Raw genomic sequence first — 13,136 nt, forward strand, 5'->3', positions numbered from 1 at the left:
AGCCCTGGGTTTTACTGTGTGTTGTTCCTGTAAACTCCGAGCTGAGTTTCTCAGGAACTGTGGGTTTATGATGTTCAGCGTGTGCCAGTCCTCATTCTCAGACCATCCTCAGTGGCTTTCTGTGTTTGAGGTGACTCAGGAGTTCAGCACAGTTCAGCGTTTAACTCATGATGAAGTAAGCCATTTCTGTAGCTCCATGGCTCTCTGCCTTCTGAGGATTATTCATACAGAGAAAAGGTGTTGCACCTGCCCAAGAGTAACTGCAAACAACACCTGTGGAACACCTGTGCTTTTCCAAAGAATTTAAAGCAAGTGTTCTCCCAGAAAAGCACCTGTCAGGACACATATCCTGGGTTTTCAGTGGGAGAGCCCTGACATTTCTGCTGCTGGACCACAACAGGTTAGCAGCTTTGCTCTCCATCAAAGGATATTCCCCTTATTGGAACTGCAGTTCTTCCTATAATGTCTGACCAGTCCTGCACCTGCTTTTGTGCAGGGTTGGCACTACTCTGTTTACTTTGCAAGATTTTGTTTTGCTCTGGGGAGGCTTTAGAAGCACAAACCCCTGACCCATCCCAGTCTGTGCCGGCTGCCAGGGCCTTCCCCAGCCCTGGAGCGGGGCTGGGGGGTTCCCTCCTGTCAGGGGGCTGATTGCATGATTAGCACTCGATGATTGCATGATCAGCACTCCTGATATAACCCAGCTCTGAGGGCTGCTGGGGCTGGGTAGAGATGCTGGAGTAGCCTGAGGGGAAGAAGAAGCCCAGAACCAGCATCAAGCTGAGCTTGGGCAGTCTCTCCTTAGCACTGCCTGCAGCAGATATGAGCAAACCCTGTGGAGAGCTGTGGTCTCAGGTGCTGCTGCACACGCAGGTACAGATGTGGAGTTGAAGAACTGTGCTATGGCCCACTTTGTGATGTTTGCTGCTTTCCCCGGGAGGTGAGCCCCTGAATGGTCCCTGTAGGCTGTGCTCCATGGCAGCTGGGGGCAGCTGACCCCTGTGCACTGGAAGGCAGGTCCTCAGTCAGGTGTAATGGGGTCAAACCAGCTCCTGTGCCAGCACCACCATGCTGGCAAGGAAGGGGTTTGTGGTGGTGTTCCTTAGCTCTGCACTTTGCTGTTACTCCTGTCCCTGCTGTAGGGGGACAGCTCATGCCTGTAACACCAAGGGGAGGTGGGGCTGCCCTATTCTGCTCTAGCTCTGTCCTGCCACCGCTGCCCATGAGGCAAGATTGCCATGATGAGCTGGTACTTGGTGCTGTTAGAGGTGATGGGGATGAGCCATGGCTCGCCCAGGGCTGCACCAGGGGCTGAGGCACTTCCCACTTCTCCTGTGGCCTCCAAGGGACTGCTCAGGTGCAGAGCTGTCTGGGGACATGAAAGTTCCAGTGGTTTAGGTCTCTTGCTGGTTAACATTGCTATGTGAAAGGCCTTTTCACTGTTTCTGCTTGCACCCCATGCTCCTCCTGCCTGCTCTGAGCTGGGTCCCACAGAACCCCCCTGCTGCAGCTCTCTGAGAGGCCTGGGGTCGCTGAGAACCTACAGCCCCTGGACAGGCACAGACAAGTCCTCTCAACTCTCAGGCTGCCTGCAGGGAACTAACTCATACAGTGGTAATTTAAAAACAAAAAAGGGCAAAGCAGTTACTCAAAAATATATCTTTATTTTTTCAGTTTATCATATATTTAAATAATTCAGTTAAAATAGGTTTTATTGCACATTAAAGAACCTTTCTGGATTCTCACTGTCCTGTATAAAATAAGGTCATAGAGAAAGGAAAGGAGAGACTCTTCCACTCAGACCCCCCTGACATGCTCTGCATGGCTCTGGCCCTACAGACCCCACCAGCCAGTGTGGGGTGGGCTCTGCCCATCCTCTCCACAGGGAGCTGAAGGCAGCACAGGGGGCTGTGGCAGGAGGGAGGCCCCAGCTGCCCCAGGAGCACTCGTGGCTGTGCTGCACAGGCAGCAGCCCCTGGCCCTGGGGGGAGCAGCACAGGAGGTAAAACGCGGGTGCTGACACTGCTCTGCGGATGGGAGTGTGTGGGGGCAAGGTCGATGAGGTACAGGGGGGCAAAACTTCCTCCAGGCTTTGCCAGCTCCAGGGCAGGTAGGTGGGGAAATGGCTGCAGGAGGAAGTCCTTGCCTGGGGTTGAGCAGGAAAGGAGCAGCCAGCTAACTCCCTGTGAGGCTTCTGGGAAGTAATTTAATGAGCGCCTTGGAAGTTATGTTTAAGGGCTGCTTGAGTGATGTGGAATGGAACAGGCTTGCAGAGGATGCACTTCATTACTGTGCTCCAAATTGGATTTCATGCCCTTTCAGATGATTCTTTGGGGATGACTCGGGCTTTCCTACCTCAGCTGTGTAGTAACTTGCTCTACAAGCCCATTTTTGGTTGTCCTGGCTTTTCATCTCACAAGAAAGAGCTCCTCAGGCCACCATTGGAATCGGGTTTCTAATGAAAATTCAAGTGAGAGCTTTCCTTTCATGCTCTTTTGTGCCTTACCCAAGCCCCTGTCATGCCCTTGCTACAAATGCCATCCTGGATTCCTGACAGCCTGGGGTTTTTCCCACAAGTCCAGCCACACAGCAGAGAGCAATTAGTGTTAATGCTCAATGTGGCATCAATCTGCTGCTGTGGAGCAATTCCTGCCCACATGCAATGGGGTGTGTGCAGCTGGTGGCTAATGCGTGCCTTTGCCTGGTGAGACATCCCAGCTTAGTACCACATCCTGCTCCAGCCATCTCCTGCCATCATTAACTCGAGAACTGATGTTGCTTGAAGCTCCCAATGTCTCTGAGCCCTCGGCTTTTGTGTCTGAGCTTTGTTCGGGGCAGCTTTGAGTGCCAGTTCAATCCCTGAGTAAGGGTCTGACCTGGCAGCCCTTCAGTGCTTGTCCGGATCGGTGCCTCGGCCCCGGACACGAGTCCAGCACCCACCTGGGGGCGGGTGGGTGTGTGTGGCGGGTGTCAGTGCTGGCTGAGCTCCAGCGTGTCGGGCAGCTGCTCTGTGAAGGCCGTCTCCAGCCGCAAAGTGCTGTAGTTGGGCGGGGGAGTCCTGGGCAGGGGGCTGTCCTGGGGCAGCGGCAGGCGCAGGGCGGTGGTGAAGGTGGGCAGGTCCTCGTCGATGCACGCGGGGTTCTCGTGGCCCTGCCTCTCCACATCACTGGCCGTGGCCTGGGCCGCCCTGCCCTGCTGGCGGCCGCTCCACCACTTCTTGGCCCTCTGCCACTGGCGCCGCAGCACGATGGACAGCGAGTCGATGAAGAACACCTCCACGATCTCGATGACACACACCACGGAGCAGCTCATCCACAGCCCCAGCTGGCCCCCGAAGTTGGACAGAAGAATGACGAGCTGCAGGAGCAGAGAGCACAAGGTTAGGGGCTGCCATGGAGCCATCACAGCAGGCAGGGAGATGGAGCCGGGGCACCCAGGGCTTGCTCAGCACTCCCAGTGCAGCAGGCCCATCTCTGCTGTTGTTGTCTCTGGCTCAGTTTCAGAAGGAGCTTGGAGCTGAGCTTGCTGCGCAGCCCCTGCACGGGGCTCGGGGCTGGAGAGGCAGAGACGTGGCCTGAGATAAGGGCTGGAAAGGGCAGGACCAGCCCAGAGGTGCATATCTGAGATCAGCTTCCTGCCTCTGCCCGTGTGGGATTGCTCCCCTGGGCAGGTGAAAGCTTCCAGCCTGCGTGGGAGGAAGCGCTGCGTCTCCTGGGAGTAGGGACCAGCATGCTCACTCACCGTGTTGGCAGGATTCTCCGAAATGAATCTCTCGTTCAGGTCCTTGTAAAACACCATGAGGTTGGCAAGGTCTGTCCTGGGGAAGAAGGAGGCAGGCAGAGGGTTTAGTAAAACAATAACATGAAACATACTGAAAAACTATGCAAATAACCAGTTGGACCAGTAGGGCTGGGCTGCTCCAAGGGAGCTTTTTCCCCAATTGCCATCATTAGGGCTGCTGAGATCGTATCAGAGCTGGAGGTGCAAGGCAGGAACACACAGGGGGACTTACTTGTTCAGCTTCTTGTTGAGTTTTTGCCCTTTGTCCCAAGAGAGAACTCGGAGCATCCAGTCCTGGAGAACAGACAGAAAATGCTGCTCTAGCTGCAGGTTCTTGTGCAGAGACCCTTGGGAAGGGACTCATGCTCCACATCTCCTTGGGCTAGTATGGGGACCAGAACTGAGTGTGTGACAGGCCAGCTGAGCCTGGGCATCTCCCAAGACAAATTTCAGTTTAATGATGAACTCCTGGAGGGGAAGCCCTGAGCTGGAAATTACAGACTGATCTCTGGGCATAGTATCACTGCTTTAGTGCTGAGCCTCTGGGGTTACTCAATGCCTTGTGCCAGGCTGCTGTTGTGGTGGAGTGCAAGTGGGGACTGACCTCTGACACGACGGATGGCCACTGAGCAATGCTGGTGGTGAGCGCCCACTCCTTGAAGCTGCAGAGAGAGGCAGGGTGTCACTCGTGAACTCCAACTCCCACGCACACTTTACCTCTGGCTGTGGCAAGGACTTACCTGCAGGCATCTTTGCAGATCTGCTGGCAGCCCAGCTGCTCCTTCACAAACTTTTCATGCAGTCTGTAGTAGCAGTACACTGCAGGGGAGGAGCAGGACGTGTGTGAGAAGCCAGAAAGAAAAAACCTGCTACCTGGGCTGGGGTGGGACATCTGGGGCATAGGTGGCCTTTGTGGCCATCGCCTACATTGTGGGGATAAAAAGATTTATCCTATAAATATTGCAAAAGACTCTTGAGAAGTGGCTGTCACTTGATATAGGCATGAACACTGCCACACCTGGTCAAGCCCTCCACTCGACTGCTCTGTGGTGGGCACAGGTGACAAGCCATCAGGGCAAGTTTCACAAACCAGTCAGTGTGAGCAAGGGAGGCACTTCTGGCTCTGGGTGTGGGGGCTTAATTGGGTTAAGGCAGATTTGGCTCATCCCAGCATGCTGGGTGTGCAGCAGCTGAGACAGGGACACTGGGGGTGCAGGGGACAGCACTGGCAGCTGAGGCATGGGCAGTGCCAGAGTGTTTCAATACTAACTCCAGTTTGGGTTCTTCTTGTAGTTGCAGTACTCGGCCCCAGCAGGTAAGGGCTGTGCGTACTGGGCACAGCCACACGACTCCACCATGGCCTTCTGGAAACAGGAGTGCAGGCAGATCTGGGGAGAAACAACACACCTGGGGGCTAAGAGGCAGCACCAAGCTCCAGGCTCCTGTGCAGAATGCCCCCACTTCCCCTATAGCCACCGAAAGCTTCAGTGTTGCAGTTTTACAGAGTCAAGGAGAGGGTTTTAGGCCTGCCATGGCACGTGGCCCATGAATCACTAACTAGGTGTGGGAAGTGACTCACAGCAGCAAACGTTCACAGCTTCCACCAAACCCTGCTGGTGCCTAAGAGAGGTGAAGCTGGGAGGATTAACAGGGCAGCAGAGCTGTGGCTTGTGCTACAACACTGGGACATGCAGGAACAGAACTTCTCTTTTAAATCCCAGTCAAGCTTTTCGGTCCCAGTCCCAGCCCTCCTGAGCACTGAGTTTCGGTGAAGTACTGTTATTAAAAACCTGAGATAATGTCTGGGTGATCCTACCTGGCACTACACCAGAGCAGATTTCATATTCTTCATAAAACAGAAATTCAGCCTAGACCTGGGCTTTGCAGCAGGCAGGAGCTAATGTAAGTACAATTCTTCAAGGGGAGAGTGCCAGAACAACTGACACTCTCCAAGAGGACCCAATTACAGAAACCATGCAAAATTAGTGGAAACTTACTCTGTAAACAAACATCCTGCTATCTGGATACTGATTAGATGGTTTCTGTTATTCTTGGAGTCCTAAAGGTCACAATTTCTGGCTTCAAGGGTTACTAAGCTGCAACCTTTACTTGGCCAATATTTTCCAGTCTCACATTGCTTGAAAATTGCCTAATGAGCTCATGTTCTCTCTTTATCTAACAGGGTGCCTGAGGGAACTTCAAACAGCAACCACTTAGGAATAAAAGTTGGATTTTAAGAAGTGCTGTTGCATTTTACATCAGTGGTAAAAGCAACAAGCCTGTGCTCGGACCATTCCCAGTCTCAGGTCCTCAACCACAGACTGTTACAAAGTTTTTCATGCAGGTAGTTTTCAAGCAACTGATAAACCCAAGTGGAATGGCTTTACCTGGAGTGAGTAGCTCTTGTTATAGAGATTTTCCACAGGTATGTCAGCTCCTGTCTCTGTGCAGTCACTGTAGGGTTTGCTTAGCTTGCGAGACTGAGTCTGGGAAACAGAAAAGAAAAAACTTGTGGTCTTGGAGTTCACAGACAAACCAAAGGGTTCAGTGACACTTTATCCCAACTCTGAAACTGTAAGTGATAAGGCAGCTTTGAGCAGAATGTTTACCTTTTGCTACCTAAAGTGATTTGTCGATCCCTTGTCAAAACAAGGGGTTTTTTGTCTCTAATATCCATTTCCCAAAAAAACTGCTCTGCTGGGATTCTCTGCTGTCTTCCTGGAAACCTTCTGCAGGAATGCAGGGTGGTGTAATCATGGCAGTGAGGATTTTTCAAAGCACAGTAATCCATATGCATGTTCTCTCCTGGTCTTAGAGGCTGTGTTTTTACTCTGGATGTTTGTGTTCTGAGGGAGGGCAGTTGTTTTCGAGGGTTTTGGGTTATTTTCTGTGAGGATCCCCACCTGCCTGAGCTGCTGTTGCACTGGCTGCTCCTGTGCTGTGGGCAAATAGCACTTGAGGCTCCACTGGTGCTCAACAGCACCTCTCTCAATCCACTCTAAATCAAATGTTTGTGTCTCCCTCAAACATTTTTCCAGGTGCTGCTTTGACCCTTCCTCTCAAATGCTAATGACTTTTCCCAATGTCTGCCCAGAGCAAAGAGCTCTGACATGCCAAGTCTGTGCCCGCAAGCTCTGTGAAACCAGGGCTGGGAGCCCTTAAATTCCCGAGATCTGATTCCAGCTGCATGGCCCACTTCCTGCAGACTGCCCTACCTCCCTCAGCCCCTGCTATCTTTCCGCAGCAATTATCCACTTTACAATAGAGTGGCCTGAAACCACAAGAAACATCCATTTAAGAATCCATTCACCGATCTTTCTCTACAGAGTTTAAAATTAGAATTTAAAATTCCGCACAAAGGATCAATCCAGCAGGAACATGAGAAAGGCTCGTTACCCCTAAGGCTCTGAATGCAGCTCCTGAGGCCACCTGATAAGAGCATACCTCACCACCTTGTCTACAGCAAGAGAAGGCTCTGGGCCAGTATGCTGCAAGTCAACACTTTTAGAGATGTTTAAATCTCTCTTTGGAGGGAAAGATGGGACTTCAGTACTAGAGATGCATTACTTCTGAAAACTGACTGAAACCAGCTTTGAAATTCCACATCCACAGTGCCAAGACACTACCTCAGTCTGCTCCTGGGGCTTCCAAGAGATGATCGATCCTTTGTATAGAATTATTTTGTTGTGGCTTACGCTCCTACAAAACTTACTTGTTCCATCAGGTACTGAAATAATTTCTAAACTAAATATTTAACTAAAGCATTGTAACTCTGACCAAGCAATGCCTTGTTTGCATGCCAAGCATGTTGGAATATTTTTGGAGGTGGGAGGCAGTCCTAGTAAGCAGCAGAAAGCCATGAGCACTAACCAGACACTGAGGGCATGTTCAGAGCCCAGCGAGCAGCACCGTGTGGGACACAGCTGCTGTGTCCTCCTTTGTGACCGTGCATGTGGGGACAAGCACTGACCTGGCCCCTCGGTGCTGCAGCCCTGTCCTGACAGTCCTGACCCCCCAGCACTCGGCAGGCTCTCTGGAGTTGTCTTTTCCCAGCAGGACAGTGATCTCCAGCTTTTGTTCTGAGACCAGAAATTGTTCTGAGACCAGCTTCTATTTTGGCTGCCTCATTAGGACACAATTGGATCCCTTCCTCATGACAAATCCTTTATATACAGACATTAAGATGTGCCCAATCTTGTTTTTTATACTACAGCAAAACTTCAACCCTGTTGTGCTAGGAACATATTACATTAAATATTGAGACTGCCTTGTGTGACAGAGTCTCAGTACGGTGTGACAGTGACAAAGAAAAGAGTCTTGAGAGACTTTGTGTCCTCACACCATCCTGGTTCCCAAACCTCTCAGTCATGATTGACCAAGGAGCTGCTGCCAGTTTTCCAGACAGCTGGAAGACAGTTAACTATTTGCATTTTGTGAAACATCAGCCCTCTTTTAATGCCTTTTCTAAGGCAGAGCCTATCAATATTCGGCATATCCAGATAAGCAGGATAGCTGGTGCTCCACCAGAAAGAAAGGCAGAGCTGAAGTGCTCACTTAACAGCCCATCCAGATGAAAGGGGACCTGGCATAGCTTTCGCTGCTGCGCCGAATCCCCTCGGGCCGAATGCCTCCTCTGAACTACACTAAATGGGGAAAGCAGGAGCTGCAGCTCTCCTCGCCTTTGCTCACTGCTGGCAAAAGCAAAGCCGCTGCCCAGGGGAGTGGTTTACTGCTGGGATAGAGAGAAAACCGGCAAAGTGAGGCTTACAGTCACAAAACACTTCAAGGGGCTGTGTTGCCACTATTCCTAAGGACCCGACCCCAGCATGGGCACCCACAGCTCCAGCTCTGGCTCCTCTGTCCGGGGACCCTCGTGGGATCAAACTCCCTGCTCATTGCTAAAGCCAGTCAAGTCACTTGACAATACATTTCTGTGGTTGTGGATTTTGCTGTGAAAACAAAACCAAAAATCCCCTGGAAAGCCAAGGGGAGGAAGAAAAGGGAGAGCAAACAATATCCCAGGCCAGTTTGGTTTAGAAAGACCTGATTTTCCCACGGCCTATTTTTCAGAGAAGTGCTGTCACAGGATTTCCTTCAGGGCACTTCAGCTGCTGAGTGGGAGGTATTTAAAGGCCTTCGAGCTGCTGGCTCTCTGAAATCACCCTATCAGTTTTTATTTACAGCTGTACCAAGGCAAAGGTGCGCCCAAAAAGGAGATTGTTGCCACTCACAAAGTGCATCCCTATGGAGGTGGCTGCTGCAGTCTCAATTTCCGTGCCAATGTCTTCAATGAAGGGATACTCGTTTTGGTCGTGGACCATGATCTTGGCTCCTGTGGATGTCACCAGGAAGGGGTTGTAGTCTGCTTCATCGATGTACAGAACAACCTGCAATCCTGAACCACAGAGACAAGGCAGAAGTTACACCAGGAGCTAGAGCCACGTTTTCTCCTCAGGGAGGGCAGGTTTGTTTCATGTTATCTGGCCTTAAGTGGAACTGTAACAGCCAAGCACAGCCTCTGCCCAGCCAGACCAAGACACCTGCAGCCAGTAACATCCCTCTGTGGTACTGAGTACAGCAAACAAATAACGTCTGCTGAGAACGTGGCTGGAAGTCACTTTAAAAAGTTATATAACTGGGCAGCAGTAATTTCAGCTGGAAAACATTAGTGATGCAATGATATTATCTGTATTCTCAGGCAAGAGTTTGCACTAGTTCAAACAGGCATTTCCCCAATCAGCCTGTACATCTACAGCCAACACATCGCTCACGCTCCAGCAGGATCCAGTTTGCTGCACCACTTGTTATCAAACAGTTCCTCTGCAAACCGCCCTGGGACACCACACGTGTGCAAAGAGCCCTGGAAAACCTCAGGTGTGCAAAGAGCCCTGGAACACCACAGGTGTGCAAAGGGCCCTGGAACACCACAGGTGTGCAAAGGGCCCCAGAACACCACAGGTGTGCAAAGGGCCCCGGAACACCACAGGTGTGCAAAGAGCCCTGGAACACCACAGGTGTGCAAAGGGCCCCGGAACACCACAGGTGTGCAAAGGGCCCCGGAACACCACAGGTGTGCAAAGGGCCCCGGAAAACCTCAGGTGTGCAAAGGGCCCCGGAGCAGCCCGGGCGGGCAAAGGGCACTCACCGTACTCGCTGCCGCCCGTGGAGGTGCTCAGGATGGTCCCGCTCTCGCCGCTGTTGAAGGTGTAGCAGTTGCCGTGGAGGGGGTGATGGAAACGAGTGAAATGCCTGGAATAAATCGAATATCATGACATTGTTCCCTGTAGTTCAGTCTGTGGGAAAAAGGCAGCACATTTGGACTTTGGTTTTGACAGAGACAGACCAGGACTGCATGGGGGGTTTATTACTTCTTTTCAAGAAGTTTATTTTGCTGAAAGATGTGGGTCTCTTTCTGAGACTTGAAACTACATGGCAGTATGATCTAGTTTAATATTTCAGGAGATGGAAACTCGAGGAAGTTTTAATGTGGGAATGGGGGTTAATAGCATGGGGGAGGCAGATTCACAGAACCATCAGTGGCTCCTGCTGGAATTCAGCAAATACCAAATATTCCTACATATTATGGATTTGGAAATAAGCTGTTAAGATGGCAGGAATTTTTTGTGCACTGACCTTTTGTCACAAGATAGGCCATCAAAGAAACATGTCAGCAGAAGGTCCTCGGCAGAATAACTCAATTTTTCTTTAATCTCCAGGGGAATTTGTGCCATGATGTTCATGTAATGCAGCTTGTACCACTCCTGGATGGCGTTAACCCCCGAGCTGAACGTGTACAGGGCACACTCGCTGCTGTTGTTTGCGTCACACTGACAAGCACAGAGGGGAAAAAGCATTCAGATGGACTGAAATCAGGGATTCTACAAGGCAGGTGTAAATTAAGGATCGTACATCCGATAGTGTTTCTCTTCCACAGAAATAACCATATATGAAGTTAGAGTGGGCATCAAAGACCTTTTATGCAGGGCTAAGTGATATGACCAAATATTTCAGGACCAAAAGAAAGGTCAGAGATGGCACTGACTATTTGGGAAGACTTCAGGAAGGTACTTCTCTGGAGGTGGATCTGCAGCAGCCATGGAGGCTTAGGCAGAAGAGCAGACAGGGTGCTCTTCACCACTGTGCACTGCAAAGCCACCTGAGCAGGCAATAAAACCTGCAGGAGGGACACTGACCCCAACACAGCCCCTTGCTGCCCACAGGGACCTTGCTGGCCAGGGCACAGTGACACTCACCAGCTGAAAGCCAATGATGTCGTTGGAATCGCCCGAGTTCACGATGGAGGAGTCCTTGTGAAAGACACTTCCCTCTATTTTCCTCTTCTGCCCACTGTGCAGTTCAGTGGCTGTCCTGGAGAAGTCCTCGACCTTCAGCAGAGGGATCTGTTCAAAGAAGTCGCTCCCTGTGCTGTTCCAGTCATCCACCGACCGGCGCACCTTGGACTTGCCCTCAGAAAATCCATAGAAAGTTTCCAAAGCTTTTTTTGTCTCTTTGTCCAATTCATATAAATATTCTTTCATGGCACTGTACCTGCACGGGAAACAACGTGACAGTGACATCCCATCCCACCTCACTGCCCAGCTGCAGTGCTCTGCCTGCTGCACTGTGGATGCTGGGGCTTGAGACAGAATTCCCTGTGGTCTCCCACCAGGTTCTCACATCACTGAGGGTAGACAGAGCTACATCCATGGAGAGATCTTGGAGCAGGGACCCCAGGAAGCAGAGCAGACTGAACTAGAGAGAAAGTTCTCCCAAGACTCTCAAGCTCCTTATGTTAGGAAGTCTGAAGAGGCAGAGCATGTGGAAATAAGACTTCATCTGTCTAGTGAAGCATCATTAAAGAGCTGGATCCCCATGGGGACCGGGAATCTGGCAGCAGAACAGAGAGCCACGTAAAGCATGATTTGACAGGAGGAAAAGTATTGATGATGAATCATGTCAAAATATCCCATACGGAAAGAAAGAAGCAAGAGAGGAGTGAGAGATCTGCCCGTTCCACTTTTTAGGAGATGATGCTGTTTGAAATCCTGGAACTTCGGTCCTGGGAAGAAGGGAATTCGAAGAGAGCCAAAGAGCTGACAGGGACTGTCAGGAGCAGAAAGCAGCACGAAGCGAGCCGAGGTCAGCAGGCAGCAGTGAGAGGTGAGAGTGTAAGCCACGCAGCACAGAGGGGGATGTGGCACCCCAGGTGCCCTACAGGGAAAAGCCACGGTAGGGAAAGTGCTGACAAGGAGCGCCGTGCGGAGCCCCCATCCTCCCGCCAGCCCCCCGAGCCTTACTTGTACGGGTTGATGTTGCAGATGGTGACGGCGGGGAAGGGCAGCTTCTGGAACTGGACGGTGACGGAGACCGAGGCGCTGTAGTAGTTCATGAGGAGCTCCGCGCACTGCCAGAGGATGAGCCCCACGGCGCTGAGGGTCAGCACGATCCAGAGCAGGCGGCGCAGGCGGCCGCGGGACACCACGATGCGGCGGCAGCCGTGCGTGTTGGTGTTGAGGCAGTACCAGCGCATCAGCTCGCTCAGCGTGGGCGCCTGCGGGCCGCGCACCGGCAGCGTCCGCTTCAGCCGCGCCGTGATCTTCTTACCGGGAGCCGCGGCGGCCGCTGCGGGCGGACCAGGCACTGAGGGGGCGGCCGGGGGATCGGCGCCCGCCCGGTGCCCCGCCACACCGCGACCGCAGGGTCCCGTCCCGCCGGGAGCCGTCACCCGCCATCCCGCCCCGTCCCGGTGTTTGATCCCCGGGACGACCGTCCCGGGAGGGGGGGATCGCGCTCGCCGCGCCTCACCTCGGCCACCCTCGGGGCCCGGCGGCGCCATGCTCCTCTCGCAGTCCCGGCGCCGCTGCCGATGGGCCGGCGGGCGGCCGCCCCGGTACCTACCCCCGCCGCCACCGCCCCGCCCCGGACCGCCCCGCCCCGCCCCGCCCCGCCCGCCCCGCTCCGCGGCCGCGCAGCGCCGCCCCACGGCGGCGGCCGGGGCTGCGCGGGGCGCCCGGAGTAACGGGCCCGAGCGGGGCGGGTCCCGGGAGCGCTGCCCGAGCCCCCGGTGAGGCGCGCGGGGCCCGCGAAGGGCGGGGCTGGGGGCGGGACCAGCGCCGGGACCGGGGGCGCGGCCACGGGGGTGGGGCCCGGCCCCGCCCTCCTGGGCCCGCCCCCGCCCTCCTGGGCCCGCCCCGCGCCAGCACCGAAGATGGCGGCGCTGCGGCAGCGTCTGCCCGTCGCCAAGGTGGCGGCGCGGTCACGTGGCGGCGCGCCCCGCCCCGCCCGCTGCATGGCGGCGCCGTGAAGCGGCGGAGCCGCGGCCCGACCCGGCCCGGCGGGATGCGGCGGCCGCCGGG

The 13,136-nt window shown here is 53.6% G+C and overlaps 1 protein-coding gene across 1 annotated transcript; it reads right to left on the bottom strand.

Moving 5' to 3' along the window:
• Positions 1-1,644: 1,644 nt before the first annotated feature.
• Positions 1,645-12,655, bottom strand: SCNN1G (sodium channel epithelial 1 subunit gamma). Its single transcript, XM_066560753.1, has 13 exons — positions 12,586-12,655; positions 12,078-12,402; positions 11,034-11,328; positions 10,414-10,607; positions 9,926-10,029; positions 9,012-9,175; positions 6,168-6,266; positions 5,051-5,168; positions 4,521-4,599; positions 4,385-4,442; positions 4,013-4,074; positions 3,742-3,817; positions 1,645-3,357 (listed from the first exon to the last, which is right to left on the bottom strand). The coding sequence occupies exons 1-13, from the start codon at positions 12,614-12,616 to the stop codon at positions 2,971-2,973; spliced, it is 1,992 nt and encodes a 663-aa protein (XP_066416850.1). The 5' UTR covers positions 12,617-12,655; the 3' UTR covers positions 1,645-2,970.
• Positions 12,656-13,136: the final 481 nt, after the last annotated feature.

The sequence above is a fragment of the Molothrus aeneus genome, chromosome 16 (genome assembly GCF_037042795.1).
Source record: "Molothrus aeneus isolate 106 chromosome 16, BPBGC_Maene_1.0, whole genome shotgun sequence".
NCBI lineage: Eukaryota > Metazoa > Chordata > Aves > Passeriformes > Icteridae > Molothrus > Molothrus aeneus.